Source organism: Trichosurus vulpecula, chromosome 5 (genome assembly GCF_011100635.1).
Source record: "Trichosurus vulpecula isolate mTriVul1 chromosome 5, mTriVul1.pri, whole genome shotgun sequence".
Classification (NCBI taxonomy): Eukaryota; Metazoa; Chordata; class Mammalia; order Diprotodontia; family Phalangeridae; genus Trichosurus; species Trichosurus vulpecula.
This window is the reverse complement of record NC_050577.1, coordinates 265,063,020-265,081,884: the sequence shown is the minus strand read 5'-3', so window position 1 is coordinate 265,081,884 and position 18,865 is coordinate 265,063,020. Positions and strand designations below refer to the sequence as shown.

At 47.7% G+C, this 18,865-nt stretch overlaps 1 protein-coding gene across 1 annotated transcript in view; it reads left to right on the top strand.

Moving 5' to 3' along the window:
- The window catches only part of LRP1 (LDL receptor related protein 1), a gene marked incomplete at its 5' end in the record, with an annotated part of 71,286 nt that overhangs the window by 45,121 nt on the left and 7,300 nt on the right, over positions 1–18,865 (top strand). The window contains 17 exon segments of the mRNA XM_036758906.1: positions 1,933–2,081; positions 2,438–2,531; positions 2,735–2,851; positions 3,452–3,571; positions 8,471–8,593; positions 8,801–8,926; positions 9,684–9,800; positions 10,478–10,584; positions 10,769–10,901; positions 12,413–12,532; positions 12,711–12,833; positions 13,798–13,941; positions 14,092–14,226; positions 14,409–14,528; positions 15,549–15,817; positions 16,663–16,841; positions 18,655–18,761. Coding sequence (XP_036614801.1) covers positions 1,933–2,081; positions 2,438–2,531; positions 2,735–2,851; positions 3,452–3,571; positions 8,471–8,593; positions 8,801–8,926; positions 9,684–9,800; positions 10,478–10,584; positions 10,769–10,901; positions 12,413–12,532; positions 12,711–12,833; positions 13,798–13,941; positions 14,092–14,226; positions 14,409–14,528; positions 15,549–15,817; positions 16,663–16,841; positions 18,655–18,761 — 2,283 coding nt within the window.

Genomic DNA, 18,865 nt, shown 5'->3' with positions numbered 1-18,865 from the left:
TTATCATCCCTGTTCATCCATCCATCCACCTATCCATCCATTCACTCCACAGTCATTGATGGAGCATTTATTGTGTGCTCAGCATTGTGCCAGATGCTTAAAAGGTTACAAGGTACCCTGCCCACAAGATGCTTACAATCTAGATAAAAAGGCAAGAGGCACAGACATACAGCCGATCCCAGTGATCATCCAAGACGACAACATGGACCAAAGGAGGGATAAAAAACAGTAGGAGTTCTGAGGAAGGAGCAGTGAGTATTGCCCAGGCCAGTCAGGGAAGATTCCACTCAGAGGATATGAGGTGAATTGGCCCTTAAAGGATGTGTATGATATAGGGAGACATATAGGAGAAGGCAGCATGAGCAAAGGCACAGAGATACAAACATTCTGTGTCATAGGACAGTCAAGAGACTGTAACCCTGAATGCCTCTGGCTCTAACCCCAAACCCCCAGGGAGGTCTAGCAGAGCCTTCTGCACAATCCTAGAGCCTAGAGCCCTACAAGATGTTACGAAAAAGGAAACGGAGGGACTGCTAGGTGGCACAGTGAGCAGAGCACCGGCCCTGGAGTCAGGAGGACCTGAGGAAACTGAGGCAAACAGGGTTAAGTGACTTGCCCGGGGTCACACAGCTAATAAGTGTCTGAGGCTGGATTTGAATTCCAGTCTTCCTGCCTCCAGATCTGGCACTCTTAGCTGCCCTCTCTGATCATAGACAAGTCCTTTAATGTCACTAAGCCTGTTTCCTTATTTGTGAATCGGGGATAATTATAATCCCTATCTCACAATATTGTTGGAAATATCAAATGAGAAAATACATGGACAGAACTTGTAAACTTTAAAACACTGTATAAATGTCAACTGCTGTTATTCTTTTGCCATTTGGCCAAGTTCCCTGGGGTTGGAATCCCCAAACTCAGCTCTGAGACACAAGAATATTTCATTTCTGAGCTTTTAGAGTGGTGCTGAGGCTGAGGTGAAGGTGTTCAAAGAAGGGTAGGGTTGGGGTGGGGTGGAGGTGGGGTTAGGGTAGGGGTGGGGAACCTGTGGTCTTTCGGCCACATATGGCCTTCCAGATCCTTAAGTGCAGCCTTTTGACTGAATCCAGATTTTACAGAACATTCTTAAGGCTGCACTTAAGGATCTAGAAGGCCACCACAGGTTCCCCACCCCTGGGTTGGGAAATAGGAGGAACAGAGAATTAGGGTGAGATCAGAGCTAGGGTTAGGGCAGCTTTTCTCAGACTTGTCGGTCTCAGGACCCATTTATACCCTTAAAAATTATGGAGGACCTCAAAGACATTTTTTAAAAATGTAGGTTCTATCTATTGATGTTTACCATATTATAAGTTAAAGCTGATAAAATGTTAAAGTATTTATTCATTTGATAATAATAATAAGAAGCCCATTAAAATAAGTAGCATTTTACCAAAAAAACCCATTTTCAAAAATAAAAAATGTAATGAGAAGAGTGGTATGGGTTTTACATATTTTTGCAAATCTCTTTAATGTCTGATTTACCAGAAGACAGCTGGATTCTCCTATCTGCTCCTGAATTCAGTCTGTTGTGATTCATTGTTTTGGTTGAAGTATATAAAGAAAATCTGGCCTCACACAGATGTGTAGTTGGAGGTGGGGTGGGGGCAAGAACTGCATTTTAACAGTTAAATAATGCCTTAGTTTTTATAAAAATAGTTTTGATCTTATAAACTCCCTAAAAAAGCCTTAGGGTCCCCCAGGGGTCCTTAGACCACACTGTTTGGACTTCTGAGTTATAGAAAGGTTTAGGGTTGCTATAGAATCAGGATTAAAGGGGGGAACAAATGTAAAAGAGTTCAAGAGTTTATCTAGGAATCTGGAAAAAAAAACAAATCTCTAAAGACATGGGACTCTGGCCATCCTTTGACCTTTTATATCCCTTCTGCTTCCTTACAGTCCCTAATCACCCATGCAAAGTGAACAATGGTGGCTGCAGCAACTTGTGTCTACTCTCTCCTGGTGGGGGCCACAAATGTGCCTGTCCCACCAACTTCTACCTGGGAGGTGATGGGCGTACATGTGTGTCCAACTGTACAGCCAGTCAGGTGAGGGACCCTCTCCACATTCATCATCCATATACTAAACTCTTCACACAAAGGCCCTCTAGGAAGTCTTCCCATCCTTCCTGCCATAGTGTTGGTCCTTCCTGTCTTACCTCTCACCTCTGTGGGAATGGATCTCTTCACTTTGACCTCTCTGTATCCTACACTGACATCTCTGTGGTCTAGTTTGCTCCCAAACCCTGAATCCCCATGAATAATTTCACAGTTCTTCCCATAAATATCCCTGTAGCCTGGCCTGACCTCCCCAACTCCCCCACATAAGAAATGCCCCCTCAAAAGGAACTTCAAACTTTTCCTGACCCCAATCCCTAACAAAACCCTTATTCCTCAAACCGTAGTTTGTGTGTAAGAATGATAAGTGTATCCCCTTCTGGTGGAAGTGTGACACAGAGGATGACTGTGGTGACCACTCTGATGAGCCTCACGATTGTCGTAAGTGACAGGGGAAGGGTCAGGGGAATGATCTTGCCCAGTATACTGAGCAAAGAGGTAGACACCAGGGGAACTGGAGACTTCTGGGGTTCTGAAGAAACATTAGGGGGCCATGAGGGGACGCAAGCTCTGGTGTGCCCTGGTGGGAGAGAGGAAAGCCAGTACCCATGGTATATATTGATGAACAATCTTTCCTTTGGCAGCCGAGTTCAAGTGCCGTCCAGGGCAATTTCAGTGCTCCACTGGTATCTGCACAAACCCAGCCTTCATATGTGATGGTGACAATGATTGTCAGGACAACAGTGATGAGGCCAATTGTGGTAAGGGAATTGACCAGTGTCCACTGTCCTGGCCCACACAGAGGGCCAGATTCTCTGTGCACCTGAGGGAAGGAGACAATGGGCACCCTCCTGCCCCAGCTCACTCATTATGACAATGTCTGTGATCTCTTCCATTCTTGGAAGGGGTCCCATCCTAGGGAATGGAGAACTTTGAGCCCCTTTGTTTAAATTTTCTTCTTCAAAATCCTTCAATTTAGGGCTCCATTCCCCCCGTAGCTTTTTCTTTCTAAGCAGGACCTCCTACTCTCCTCAATAGCTAGAATTTATACAGTGCTTGAAATACAAAGCACTTTATATGATTATCTCCTTTGATCCCTACAATGTTCTGTAGGTCTCATTGTGAGTATTTTCCAGATAAGGAATTGTGGCTCAAAGAAATTAAATGACTTGCCCAAGATCACACTGCCGCTAAGTGTCAAAGGCTAAACTTCTGTCTGTTTCCCCCATTGACCACTGGGAGGTCTTCCCATCCTTCATGCTATAATGTTGGTCCTTCCTGTCCTACCTCTCACCTCTATGGGAATGGATCTCCTCTTTCTTGACTCTACTCTCCTCCATGGCCTTGTGTCCCCGCTGCAGACATCCACGTCTGTCTGCCCAGTCAGTTCAAATGCACCAACACCAATCGCTGCATCCCTGGTATCTTCCGCTGTAACGGGCAGGACAACTGTGGAGACGGCGAGGACGAGCGGGACTGTCGTGAGTGGCTGGGCGTTGGAGAGGCCAGATTAAGGAGGGAGGAGAGATAGAGATAGAGAGTGAGAGAGGCAGAGAGAGAGAGAGAGAGAGAGAGAGAGAGAGAGAGAGAGACAGAGAGAGAGAGAGAGAGAGACAGAGAGAGAGAGACAGAGACAGAGAGAGAGAGACAGAGAGAGACAGAGAAGGAGGGAGGGAGGGAGAGAAACAGGGACAGAGAGTGAGAGAGAGAGAAGGAGGGAGGGAGGGAGAGGGAGAGACAGAGAAAGAGTCAAAGAGAGAGAGAGTGATAGAGACAGAGGAGGGAGAGAAAGAGACAGAGAGAGAGGCAGAGAGAGAGAGCAAGAAAGAGAATTTCCAGATATTTTGAAGCCAGTGGGGAAAATGGCTTAAAATGTTTTGGGGGAAGTTGGAATACATGCAATATTCATTTTAGAGGTTTTAAGTCACTTTATTCAGTGGGTAACATGATTCAATTCGATTCAATTGAGCATTCAATTATTAAGTACCAACTATGTGGCAAGACCCAGAAGACATAAGAGGATTAGGGCACAACCACTGCCCTCAAGGGGATGGTGCTATAATGAAGAGTCAGGAATGAAACATACACAAAGAAATATTGTGCGAGATAGAATGTGATTGGGGTAAAAGAGGGGACTGTGTAATAAATAAATAACAAATAAATAAATGAATAAATCAATAAAAGGAGGGAGAGATCCCTTTCATGGGGAGGGGAGAGTGTCATTAGAGGCAATCTCATGGAAGAAATAGCACTGAACTAGGCTTTCAAGGAAGAGAAGAATTTCCGTACGTGACAGTGAGGAGGGAGTGGATTCCAGGCATCTGTTTTGCATGAAATTTCAGAGGTAGGAGAAGGCAGGATGGGAATGAAGAAACAGCTTGTGGTCTAGTCTGGCTACAACAGAGAGCTGGTGGAGTAGAATGAAATTAATCTGGAAAGGTCAGTTAGAACCAGGTTGTGGAAAGCCTTAAATGTCAGGGTAATTAATAATAATAATTAATATTATATACAATAAAAATATCATAGGGCAAAATAATGTTTGACATGCCAAGCATCTAATATATATGTGCATATATATATGCAGAACACAATACACAAACACATCATTGCAGTATATATGGAGGAAAAAACAATGCAACTCTAGCAATAGTAATGTGTAAGCATAGTAATGCATGCCTAACACTTCATCGACACCCAAAAAGTACAAAGCAACCGGATATGTGGTTCAGCAATGAGCTACATCGGACCACACAAGGAACCACTTCTCTTGCAACATCATCATTCAGTCTAGTTCCAGGGTGGACAGTTCTAGATCTTTCTATATTGGCAATGGCAGAGTCTGACTGACAGGATTTCTAAACTTTATGGCTTTTCTCTTTTTCCCTAGCAATGTCTACAAATGAGGTTTTGATCCAGAAAGGCACTGGCTCCAAGTTCCACCTTCCCGCTTTGGTCCCAACTGGGGTCCTCCTAGGTCCTTGTTTCTTTATTCATGGCCTTCTTTGCTCACAGCAGCTCGCTGGGCTGACTGGAAAGCAAGCTGGGTTTCAGCGTTTTGGAGCTGCCGTTTGAACATTTGCACCTTCCGTTGGAGCCTTTTTTTTTAACCGTCAAAAGCGGCGGTTTGTTTCAGGCTCCGGCTATCGCTTTATATTTACATTATGGAGATCTTGCTTTCTTGTGCAAGGGTCTGTTTCTGCCCTACACCTCCCTGTGCAATTTCTTCTTTGGCCAAAATAGCTCACTCTTCTGTCTGGTTATCAACTCTCTGTTCAATTTCTTTTTCAAATTTTAAATCTCTCCAGTATTCTCTTAACACCCAAGCTTTTCCCTCAAAACTTGTTCACCTTGCTTCATTTCTTGATCACGAATTTGGGACTCATACCACCAACTGGTTGTCGCTGCTCCTTTCTTGGGCACCAGCTTTCTCTGAACCAGATGAGAATCTTCCTAGTGCACTGGAAATATTTATAGCCATCTCATCTACATGCGTAACATGTGTAACAGAAAATCGTTTTGTTGCTCTGGTTATTTCTTGAGAGGAGTCTGTATCAAGGCTGTGATACAATTTGTGGTTACTTACTGATTTCAGTGTCTAGGATGACCTCCGTTTAGTGGCCCTGTACGGCTTCATTTCTGGGTGCTGACTCATTGAACTCAGCCTCTCAAATGTTAACTTGTCCTGTCCTCTTTTGGGGTACATTCATCGCTGACGTGTCCCTCCAGACTACAGCTGAAACCACAGATAATTCTACCACCCTGCTTGTACATGCTGATGGTCATCTCACATCCAGCTTGCTTCTGATTCCTGTTGTCTCAGTCTTTTGTCTTGACAAATAGGGTGATTTTGTCTGTGCTCCCATCTTTTAAAATAGGTTCTCCGTTTTTATTTTTGCAATATGTGTTAGCACATATATGAAAAGATGTTTTGCAGTTACTGGAAATTGAATTTTCCTGTGAAGCGCATCCCCCCTGGCTTGTATTCCCACTCAAGTGTTGGTTGCCCAAAGGGACGCTGCTACCCTCAAATTCTGAGAGTATCCTACAGGTACCTACTCCTAAAACCATAGCTCATAAACCCATCCAGTGGGCTTCCCATTAACCCACTAGACACATCATCCCCATCAGCCACCAGACACAATTGTCACAAAGCAAGGACATCTACTAAAATGATATTGTAGTTAAAAACATTCCCCCTCCCCAACACACACACACCCACATACCATAAACCTAGGGCTTACTTTCCCACCAATATACACCTCATTTGTGGGAGTAGTGAGCATAAACTTAAAATACATTGGCAGTGAGGGATGCGTGTAGGAAACACCCTAAGGCAATGCAAAATGTGCTGCAAGACCTCTCTTTTTTTCTCTCTGCAGTGTTGTCTCTGTGGCTCAGCACTGCTGGCTGGGGTTAATTCTCTCTCGAGTTCATAACTCTCATAACTCTCTCTTTTTTTCTGCTGTCAAAGGTCAATCTCCTTAAAGTCATTTCTGGTCTCAAGTGACTGCCTCTCTGTCTGGGGTGTGTGTCTGCTCCCTCAGCTGTGCCTTGAATTCTCTTATATTGACTCTCCTACCAGTGGACGGGCTGCCTCTAGCTAGGCAAGTAGTGTCGCTGCTGCTCGACCCATGGCCAATCATAGGGGAGGAGAGACGTCCCCTCCTCCCTCTCCAAGAGGTGAAGAGCTCTGTTCTTCCCGACTGCTACCTTCTGCCAGAACTGCCTCAGACTGTCTGGATTGTGTCTTTTAAGGGTCACCCAGGATCGTGGCTTGTCTTAGGATGACATTGCTCCCTTCTGACTCAGAGTGAGAGAGGTATTCATCCTTTACAAAGGCATAGTAGGGTATAGACACCTCATTAGCACATTATCATCTGTGATTACATCCTGAGACTAAATCGACTGGGCTGCCCCTCCCCACCAAGGAAATTACATGCAATTCCCCCTCCCCTTCCATTTGAGTTACACTGCTCAGTACACTCTCAGTCAGTTGCTCAAATATTCTAATTTTTCCTGTTAACTGCTCACAAGTCAAATGTTTATTCTCTGATATGGCATTTCTAAGCTGTGCTTTTATCTAGGATCATCCTCATAGACCCTGTCACTTGGGTCATTCTAACCATGCTTTTTCAGAAACTTCACAAATTCAAAAGCCAGTCCTCTGATAATCCCCACTTGATTATGCATTTTGTCCAGCTCAGACACCTGCTGGATTTTTAGTTATTTAATAAACTCACTCCAGACTTAAGCCCTTTCTTTACTAGGACAGGGTCTTGACCAAAGAAGATTCTGAACGTAGAGATAGACTTTTTTGAGGTGTAGGAAAGCTGTACTTCACACTACAAGGAGTTTCAGCATCTTTCTCTGACTTACGCACACTTCTAGGACTTTCCCTTGGCCATCATTCTCACTTCATGCAATCTTACAATTTAAATAAACTCCTCTTCCTTAGAGTGATTTTGGAGGTCTATTTCAGGGGACTAGCCCAGGAGTGGGGAACCTGCAGCCTCAAGGCCATATGTGGCCCTCAGGTCCTCAAGTGCAGCCCTTTGACTGAATCCAAACTCCATCAAAGGGCTGCACTTGAGGACCTGGAGGGCCACATGTGTTCCCCACCCCTGGACTAGCCTTTGATATCTCTGTCAGGAATTTTTGAGTGGTCAATGAGATCAATTCACAAAATACTCCCAGTGTTATCCTGCTAATTATCACTTTATGTTTTTCCCAGTTCTTTTTCACTTCATTTTAGCAATCTCATAATGTCCTTATTCTTACACTCAGGATCTCCTCCCCAAGTCAAGAGGTCTGGATGATTTTATACCCAACAACTCTATGATCATTATTAAACATGTCAGCTTCCATTTTGTCAAGTAGTTCTCACAAAAGTTATGTTTAGCAAACCAGTAGCCATCAGCGAATCCCTCAGCATTCAGCATATACAGTGAGAAGCAATGGGACAATAACCATCATATGTAATTGATATGTATCAAATAAAATAGTAAAATGGACAGATTAATGTAATTAATCAACAGCAGCAGTGCCATACACCTTACAATGATGAATCTGTGAAATAAAGTAGGTTTATAATGAGAAAGAAAATACAGAAAAAATCTCAAAAATTTCAGATGTAAGATGTATTATAGATATTTTTAAAGCTTTTGGCAAAATCCTTTTTTCCCCTGAGCCCTCAAACTGATGGAAGTAAGGTGATAGGAGGGTTAGGGGTAAAGGAACAGGTGGGAGTGAAGGTAACACTACTGTTGACTCTCAGGTTGGGGGCTATGGCAAAAGGGAAATTATCATGGTCACGAGAAGCGCTGGGGAGGGGGGCTGGGCTAGACTCTCTGTCTCACTCCCTGTCTTTCTCTCACCCCCAGCGGAAGTGACCTGCGCCCCCAATCAGTTCCAGTGTGCCATCACTAAGCGCTGTATCCCCCGTGTCTGGGTCTGTGATCGTGACAATGACTGTGTGGATGGCAGTGATGAGCCTGCTAACTGCAGTAAGTGACCATCCCCCCAACATCCCTTGAGTGTGCCAACTCTGAGTGAGTTCTGCCCACCTCCAAGGGCCCAGTTCCCCAAGTCTTCCCCCAGCCCAGCTGGCCAGGTTCTTTTCGGGCTCCTGGCGCCTGCCTCAGAGTGGGCCTTCTGAGAAGAGTGGTCCCAGGCTATTGCTTTTCACTACCTTTGTCTCCCCGAACCTGCAGCCCAGATGACCTGTGGGGTGGACGAATTCCGCTGTAAGGACTCCGGACGCTGCATCCCTGCTCGATGGAAATGTGATGGAGAAGATGACTGTGGGGACGGCTCTGATGAGCCCAAAGAAGAGTGTGGTGAGCTGGGCTTGCAGGATTGATGGCTAAGTCAGAGGACTGGACTTGAAGGGAGGGTGGAGCTGGGCAGGAAGAAAAGGCAAAGGTGGTACCATCAGTATGGCTCGCCAGTTCACCCTGGAAGGAAGAGAAGGGAGAGAAGATGGCAGGGGATGGGAAGGAGGGTGCAGTTGAAGAGGAGGAAAGGGTGGCATCATTAGTTTGGAGAGGCTGAAGACTGGCCCTATTTGGAATGTGAAGCTACTGCCTGTTCAGTGACACTACCCCGAGCCAAACTTTCAGCTGCCCCACCTCCCCTGAAGCTTCAGACTGATAGCCAGCGGTCTCTCCCACCCTTCTCCCTCTGATGTTGCCCCTCTGCCGATATTATCTCCCTCATACAGGGAACACAATACTACCCCCGACCTCAGCACGATATCCTCTCAATAATTTGTTACTGTCCAATGTGGGTCAGTGTTGCTCTACACTTCTATCTCCCTTCCCCCAAGGTCTTCTTCCATGGAGGACCTCTCCATGTGCACTGAGTTCTGACCCTCCTATATCCAACCCCCATACCCTGATAAAGAGCCACCTGAACTCCCCGTGGCTGAGACCTTGCACTCCCATGAGTGACCCACTCATGTGCGATAACCTAAGGATAGTGCTTTGTAAACGTTAAAGGGCTATACAAATATTAGCTGTCTGACTTCCCGGTAGCTAACCCTCCTGTATCTGACCTGCTCCTCTCTGACCCCTTGTGTCCCCCTACCCTTGGCAGATGAGAGGACCTGTGAGCCTTATCAGTTCCGTTGTAAGAACAACCGCTGTGTCCCAGGCCGCTGGCAGTGTGACTATGATAACGACTGTGGTGACAACTCGGATGAGGAAAACTGCAGTATGTGCCCCACCTCCCCACCCCCCCCAAAAGCACCCACGAACCTAGAGCATGCCCGCCCACTCATTGCTAACTTCATAGGCACGGTTTCCCCATTCTGGCACCCCCACGTTGCCCAACCAGCTTGCGTCAGGGCAGTCATCCCCCTCTGGGGCCAGGGGCCGCAAACCCCCCTTCTTACCTCCCCCCCCCAGCTCCATGTCGTGTATTTCAGTTTGTACCATTTCACCTCATCTCATGTTTCTCTCCATTTTCACACTGTCCTCTTGGGGTTGCAGAGGTAGGTGTCTCTAATACCCCCGTGCTCCCAGATGCCTTCCCACCCATACCCCAAGAGCTCTCCTTACTTCTCCACTCCCCTGTGCTGTCTCTCCGCCCATCCCTCTAGCCCCTTCGGCTTGTCTTTGTGACTCCCTCCCCAATTGCACAATCCATCCCTTGAGGGAAGGGGTGGGCAAAAATGCCTTCCAGATAGCTCTCCCTGGAGGAGGGATTTTGGGGGAGGGCCATCACTGTACCAGCCAGGTAAGCATAGCCATGTGCCCTAAGATAGCTTGGGTTTGGGGCATAGATGCATAGAGGGTTGTGAGGTCACCTCCTATCCTGAGTTTGCTAGGGACTCTGTGGCTTCCCAGTGAATTCTCAGGCCTATCCCCTTGGTGTCTGTCCCTCCTCAGCCCCCCGGCCTTGCTCCGAGAGTGAGTTCTCCTGTGCCAATGGCCGCTGCATCGCCGGACGGTGGAAATGTGATGGGGATCATGACTGTGCTGACGGCTCTGATGAGGTGGGGAGGGGCTGGGAGAACAGCCCAACATATCACTCGGGGACTTAAGGAGGGGGCCCAGGGTGGGGACCATGGAGGAGTGCTAGCTAAGAGCCGGTACAGGTAGCCCCCCAGGGCCACTGGCCTGCCAAGGGCCCTGACCGCCGAGCCACTTATCCCCATTCTCGCCACCCCCGCCCCACAGAAAGACTGCACCCCTCGCTGTGACATGGATCAGTTCCAGTGCAAGAGTGGTCACTGTATCCCCCTACGCTGGCGCTGTGATGCGGACGCCGACTGCATGGATGGGAGTGACGAGGAGGCCTGCAGCACTGGTGGTGAGCAGCAGGGGGCAGGCAGGGGCACCTTCTGGCTTCCCAGCCCTCCCAGACTCTTCCGTGTCACTCTCCTGACCCCCATCCTTCGCTCTGCCCTCATAGTGCTGGACGAGGGACAGAATGTTTCCATCTCCTCCTCCAGCTCTGCTGGCTTCTCCCCACGTGCTCCTTCCACCTCCCAGAGGCAGGCAGAGAGAGGGCCTTTCCCCTTTGAAGGCTGAGCCTTGGACTTCAGTCTTCACCAGCCCCCAGTCCTTCTCCTCCTCCAGGAATGCAAGTCAAGTCAACAGAGCTCACAGTTCCACTTCCTTACGGGGGTGAAGGTAGAGGTTATTGACAGGCTTAATTAACTGGCTTCATTCCTATCAGCCCACTCTGCTTTCCACACAGCATGAACAGGCTTGTAAAAAGCCTGGATCGGCTTTGCCGGGAAACTGCTCATTTTTCTCCATTCTGCCTGGTCCAAGTTCATCGCTGTCACAGCCTCCAGTCTCAGTCTGAGCTCTCTTCCTCACAGCCTGTACCTGGCCTCTAGAGAATGAATGATCAGTCCCTCCTGTGTAGGCTCCAGATTTTCATGTGATTCAATAGAAAGAGCATTGTCTCTGGAGCCAGAGGACCTGGGTTCAGATCCTGCCTGGGAGGCTTGCTAGCTATGTGACCATGGGCAAGCCATTTATCATCCCTGGACTTCAGTTTCCTCATCTGTAAAATTAAGGAATGGGATTAGATGGAATCTGAGGTTTCGAGATCTATGATCTAGTTAGTTTTTTAATGGGCCCCAGGCTCCTAACTCAGGCTTGAGGTATCACAGAACTTAGAATTAGGAGGTACTTCCTTGGGCAGTTAGTCCAACCCATACTCACTCAAAGAATCCCCATACCTGGCAAGTGGTCATCCATTAAGGTTTGAAGGCCTCCTCCTTGGAGAAGCAGCCCATTCAAACTTTGGACAGCTCCAATTGTTAGAAGCACTTCCTGACTTAACTGGCCTCTCGGAAGCATCCGTCCATTGCTTCTGGTTCTGCCCTCTAGGACTAAGAAGACCAGGCCCAATCCCTCTTCCCACAAGACAGTTCTTCCTAGAGCTGGACAAGAGTCAAAGCTCGCTTCTTGTGCAGAACTCTATTCCACCCTCTCGTTTCCATCTCCCTGGACTGCGCATAGAGCATCCCTGGCGCATCCCACACATTCTTTTCTGCCCTCTGTCTCTCCCCTGTATGAGCTATTCAATAACCTGCCCTTGCTTTTAAGATCTAAGGTTGTTCTTCCTGGTCTAGCCAGTTGTATGACTTGGGCCCTTCCCCTCGTCCTCATCTGCAGAAGTCTGGGGTTGGGTTCTTGGGTTGACCTAGATGGTGTCCATAGTCCCTTCCAACTCTGTCTGAGCTGTTATGATCTTATGACTAGATGATCTCTGAGGTCTTGACCATCTCTAAAAAGAAAACAACAAAAAAGAACTGATCTAATCCTGCGTCCTGTAACTTTTTCTCTTGCCACCCGGACCCAAAGTACGGACCTGCCCCCTGGATGAATTTCAATGTAACAACACCCTATGCAAACCACTGGCCTGGAAGTGTGATGGGGAGGATGACTGTGGTGATAACTCAGATGAGAACCCCGAGGAGTGTGGTGAGGCTGAGCGTGGGAAATCTACCAAGATTGGGGGAGAAGGGAGAGGGGAGAAGCAGGGCGATGCTATCCCAGCATGGCGGGCTGGTGGACAGAGTATCCTCTTCATTAGTTTAGTTGGGGTTTCCAGGTTCCCTCCGATCCCCACCTCTTACCCCGTTTCTGTTTCTACCCCCAGCCCGCTTCCAGTGCCCCCCCAACAGGCCATTCCGATGTAAGAATGATCGGGTATGTCTGTGGATCGGGCGTCAGTGCGATGGGACAGACAACTGTGGAGACGGGACTGACGAGGAGGACTGTGGTGAGAGGGCTTCTGGGGAAAACTCTTCCTGGATGGGTTAGGCCCAGGGCAGCAGAGGATGAGTTGGGTAGGTAGGGAAAAGGAAGATAGAAGTGTGGGGAAAGGAAAGGCTGTACTAGGAGAACATGGAAATGGAGGGGGGCCGGTCACCAGAGAAGAAGAGGAGGAGGATATCAGAGGAGGGAGGAAGCTGGAGGAAAGTGGTGGAGAGATAAAGAGAACTACATGGATGTCGATCGAGGGAGTTAGACCCCTGGTTACACGGACAGTGAGGGGAGCTACCACAAGGAAGGAAGATGACTGGGGAGGGAAAGAGGGATAGGATTTGGGAAAGAGAAGATCTTAGGATCAGAGATTTAGAGTTTAAAGAAGTGATTTGCCCCAAATCACCCAGATAATAAATAACAGAGCTGAGATTCGGCCTCAGATCCTCCGACTCCAGGTCCGGCATTCCTCCCGCTGCCCCTTGCAAGTTCCCTCTTGCAGGGAGCAGGGGACGGATAGGATTGTGGTGCAAGGGGAAGCTCAGGAGAGAAGGGCATGTTGTTGGAGTTGGATGGAGGGAAAGGAGGACCATAAGAGTGTGGGAGACCTGAGGGCAGCCCATGGGAGCAGAAGGAAATGGGAAATAGGAGGGAGGGTGGGAAAGGATGGGCATATGAAAAAAGCCTGCAGAGTTTGGGGCAGATCGCAAGGAAGAACTCTGGGAGAGGCAGGGAGACCCCATGGGTAGGGGATTGGGGGGGAGGGATGGGCACTCTGGAATGAGAAATAAGGGTCCAGTTCTGAGGCTGACAGGGCCTGTGGCCAGCAGAGGAGAAATGAGGGCTAGGGAAGGCTGGCAGGAAGGGTTGCAGCGGCAGAAGAGGGTTGCCGAACACGAGATTGCAAGGGTGAGGCTGAGGACCAGCTCTGCCATTGTCTGAGTTCCTGAACCCTTCCCTCTCCAATCCCCACCTCCCAGAACCCCCCACAGCCCAGTCCCCGCATTGCAAGGACAAGAAAGCCCAGTTTCTCTGTCGGAATGGGCGCTGTCTCTCTGCCACACTCCGATGCAACATGTTTGATGACTGTGAAGATGGCTCTGATGAGGAAGGCTGCAGTCCTGGTACTGAACCAGCTCACTTCAATTTGTGGGGCGGGAGAAGGGGCAGCAGTAAGGGACAGAGGCCTGGAGAAGAGCCTGCTATATCTGGGGATGGGGTGGGGTACAGGAGGAGCTGGATTCCAGTGTGTCTAATTACTTTTTCTTGCCCAGACCCAAAGCTGAGCAGCTGTGCTGGGAATGGAAGTGTTTGTGGGGATGAGGCTCGGTGCATCCAGAGCCCCAAAGCTGTGTACTGTGCTTGCCGCCCAGGATTCCACACTGTGCCTGGTCAGCGTGGCTGCCAAGGTATGTTGGCTGTGGAGGTTGTGACAAGGAGTATCATCTAAGCCCAGAGATACGGCTATCACCAAGGGAATGTGGGGACAGAGGCAGTATGGCTGCCCAGACCTTGGTGGAGGCAGGGCTCTGGGCATGACAACATGTTGGGAGCTCTCCACCCTCTGCTGATCACCCACACCCTCCCACAGACATCAACGAGTGTCTGAACTTTGGTACCTGCTCCCAACTCTGCAACAACACCAAGGGCAGCCACCTCTGTAGCTGTGCTCGGAACTTCATGAAGGTGCATAACACGTGCAAAGCAGAAGGTATGGGATCTCGGCAGGGCCCATGGGCCTGAGTCCTTGGGAAGGACACTGGGGTACCACGGGCATAAGCTAAGGATGCTTCAGTCCTTCCCTTACTCAACCTGAACTCAGCAACTGCCCAGGCTCAGAATACCAGGCCCAGTTCAATTCACCAAATACTTATTGAGGACCTGCTGGGTGCTCAGTCTTAAGCTCCGAGTTGTGGGTGACAGAGATAAGGCTGAAGCACAGTCCCCCTGCTCAAGACACTTAAAATCTAGCAGGAAGGCAAGACCCATATGCATGAAAAAGAGAAAAATGGCAGACAGCATGTGATAGGAGAACAAAGTTGGATATAATTCACTGGGACGACCTGTAGTCCCAAGAGTAAGTGCAAAGGCTCACTGTGGGTGGGAGTCAGTGGGAAAGGCTTCATGGGGAGGAGACTCTCCAGACAAGTCCTGAAGTACTAGAGGATTTAGATAGGGGGTAGGCAGGAGGGGAGGTCTTCAGGTACAAACACCATGAGGAAGGGCATCCTGGCAGGAATGAGTGTGGTATATATAGGCCAATGAGGAGGTCAGGATGATTGAAGAGGAGGGTTTGAGCTGGAGAAAGAAAATTGGCTACTCGGAGGGTCTTGAAATGATAGGATGAGAAATGGAAACAGTGCAGTACAGCAGAAAGCATTCTGGATTTGGAGTCAAAGGACCTGGGTTCAAGTCCTGGATCTACAATTTAATGTCTTTATGACCTTGAGTAAGTCATATGCTTTCTGTAAAATGAAGGCTTGAGTTAGGCGGCCTCTGAGGTCCCCTCCAGCTCCAGAGATCAGATCTTATGAAATAATATGACTGAAGCCAAACACACCCTGTCCACACCCCCCAACCAGAGTTAAAGCCCCAGATCTCTTTTATCACAGATCTTCCCTTCCTCCCCTGCCCCAATACACACACACACACACACACACACACACACACACGTATACACACACACACACACACACACACACACCCCACCCTCTAAACTCTCCCCACCCAGGATCAGAGTACCAGGTCCTGTACATTGCGGATGACAATGAGATTCGAAGTCTGTTCCCTGGACACCCCAACTCTGCCTACGAGCAGGCGTTCCAAGGTGATGAGAGTGTCCGCATTGACGCCATGGATGTTCACGTCAAGGCTGGCCGAGTCTACTGGACCAACTGGCACACAGGCACCATATCCTTCCGCAACCTGCCACCCACAGCTCCCCCCACCACATCCAACCGTCATCGGCGCCAGACGGAAGGGGGTGTCACCCACCTTAATGTGAGGGGATGGGAATGGAGGTGGGGTGGAGATTGGCTGAATAGGGGTGAGGAGAGACTGAAGCATTACTTATTTCAGTGTTAGTGGATGGGAGTTTTCCTTAAAATAAGGAGTATAGGACAGTTTGAAAATTCAGAGCAGGAGAAACAGGAAGGGCAACTGGGGGTAGAAAAACAAACTCCTGGGGCAATACAGGACATTGACTGGGATGGGAAGGGTGCCTTGGAACTAAGGCCTAGGGGACACAATGACCAGGGTCTCGGTTAATGGTAATGGGATACAAAGCAATCTATTACCATGTTAAACCCTGACTATGGTCGCTGTGTCCCCTAGTATCATTGAATCATAGACAGGAATGCTGGGAATGGAAGGGAGCATCAGTGTCAAGTTAGACTTCTTGGAAGAGGTGAGCCAGGAGCAGAGTTTAGGAGTCAGAGGTGGTACCATCAACAGAAATTAGCAAATTGAGAGGAAGGGCAGGTTGGAGGAAAATAATGAGTTCAGTTTTGAATGTATTGGGTTTGAGGTGCAGGAAGAAAATTCAAGTGATGTTCAGTCGTTTGGCAAAGGAGGATAGGAAGTCAGAGGTGAGCCCATCCAGACATATTTAGGAGTTATTCTATGGATTAGGAAGAGGGTTGGGGGACAGGATCTTCCCAGAAGACTGGGCTAGGTGATAAATCAATGAACAAGCATTTATTAAATGTCTACTATATGCCAGGAGTACAAATACAAAAGTGAGACAGTCCCTGCCCTCCAGGAGCTTATGTTCTATTGGTTGACGAGGGTTGGATAAGGGATGAGGGATATCAAGCATCCCATAGACATACATATACCCTTTCCAGATTTCAGGGCTGAAGATGCCACGGGGCATTGCCATCGACTGGGTGGCAGGAAATATATACTGGACAGACTCAGGGCGGGATGTGATTGAAGTGGCACAGATGAAGGGCGAGAATCGCAAGACACTCATATCGGGCATGATTGATGAGCCTCATGCCATTGTGGTTGACCCACTTCGAGGGTAAGGATAATCAGAAGGAGACAAAATGTAGAATCTGGGTACTTCTTCAACAGGGGAGAGGACCTCAGCAGCAATCCTAGAATCTGTCTTTCTCCCTCCCTTCTCCCAGATTTCTACTTCATTTCTCCAAACTCATTCACTGGCCAATTTTAGAGTTGAAAAATTAGTGGCTACTTCCAAGCATGGCCATCAGGAGCCTTCAAACACCCCTTCTTCCCCTCTACCTATTGAGTCTTTCCCTTGGTTCACATATAGGGCTAGAATTTTTTTTAAATAATTTTTATTAGAGAAACTAAGGGGAAAATGAAAAGACAATGAAGACACAAAAAAAGAAAATTCTCCAAGGTCTAAATTGGAGGGTTGCCTAGTCTGCAGTTAAGAGTAGGGATAGAAAGTCCAAGCTGATCTAAAATCTGGCCACAGGAGGCAATATGGTATAGCATAAAGGGTGCTGAATTTAGAGTCCAGGGATTAGGATTCAAATCTTAGCTCTGCTGCTTAAAACCTATGACCTCAGGCAAAACCATCAACTTCTGTAAAGTCCTCCCTTGGTCTCTGTGGGCCACAGCTGTCTCATTTGTAAAACAATGGCGTCCTAGTAGATGACCTCTCCAGTTCTGAATCTAGATGGTTCAGCAAGAAAGTCCCCTCCACTTCTAACTCTGGTGACACTAAGTGTTTTGGCCAGCCTAACTTCTTGGGTCCAGCAAAGATTTCTCTGTTTATTCTGGAGCTCTGCTTCCTTTCCCTGCTGTCATCTTTTGACCCTTCTCAAATGCATATTCATTGGTCATTACTAAATGTGGCTTTTACAAATCAGACTTTCATAAGATCCAGAAGCTGTTGAACAGGACAGTCCAGATCTACCCAAGGATACAAACTAGTGGGGAGAAAAGTTCCCTGTTCAACAAGAATATGTAAGAAAACTAGGAAAGTTTGGCAGAAATTAGATTGGGACCAACTTCTTACACTACATACCATAAGGTTCAAATAAATATACAACTTAAATGTAAAAGGTTACATCACAAAGTAATTAGAGAGAATATAATGTGGTACCTTTCACAACCATGGATGCGGCAGGGGAGGGAGAAAATTCTTAGCCAAACAAGAGATGGAATTCATAGAAGGAAAAATAAACATTTTCAGTTATACAGAATTAAAGTTTTCACAAATGAAATCAATGCTGCTAGAATAAGAAGAGAAACTATAGAGAGAGGAAAAAAATCTTTGCATCAGATAGCTCTGATAAGTCCAAGTTATATAATGAATTTGTATGTATAAATTAAGAGACATTCCTTTATAAATGAGTAGTCAAAGGCTGTGGAGAAATCTTTTTTTTTTTTAAAGAATTACAGGCTGTCAACAATCATAAAAATGTTCTGATTCTGGAATATGGGTTCTGTGCAGCCCCTTACTTGGCATTCAAGAACTCTCTTCTGCCCATTCTTCAGCTTCCTTGACCCCACAGTTGAGGACTTTTCTGATTCCAAAATCAGGGTCTCTTCCTGGTTGCCCCTGGAAGATATCCATGGCTCATGTGAAGGGTTGACTCTCCTAGTTGATTTCCCTTTAGTTTCATCATCATCCTTTGAGGATGCTGGCTTGATTCCCTGAGCAAGGAGGCCTCCCCAAATCAGTTTAGTTTATTTGTTCAATAGAAGGCCTTTAAATTGTGTTTTAGAAGTGACCTTAACTTTCAAGAGGAGAAGAGGGCATACATGGTCACCTTGTCTGTTCCCCCTTGACAAGCTCCTACTGAATACGAACAGCCAATACTCATACCCCGCCACACACTTGTAACCTTCTCCCCTAGCACCATGTACTGGTCAGACTGGGGCAACCACCCGAAGATTGAGACAGCTGCCATGGATGGGACCCTCAGGGAGACGCTGGTACAAGACAATATTCAGTGGCCCACAGGTATGCAAAGCAGGATAGATCTGGAAGAGAGCTCTGCCCTGGGGCAGTGGTGGAAGGGTGGAAGCCCTACATGTAGCTTTGAATTCAGTGGTTCGAAGGCCTTG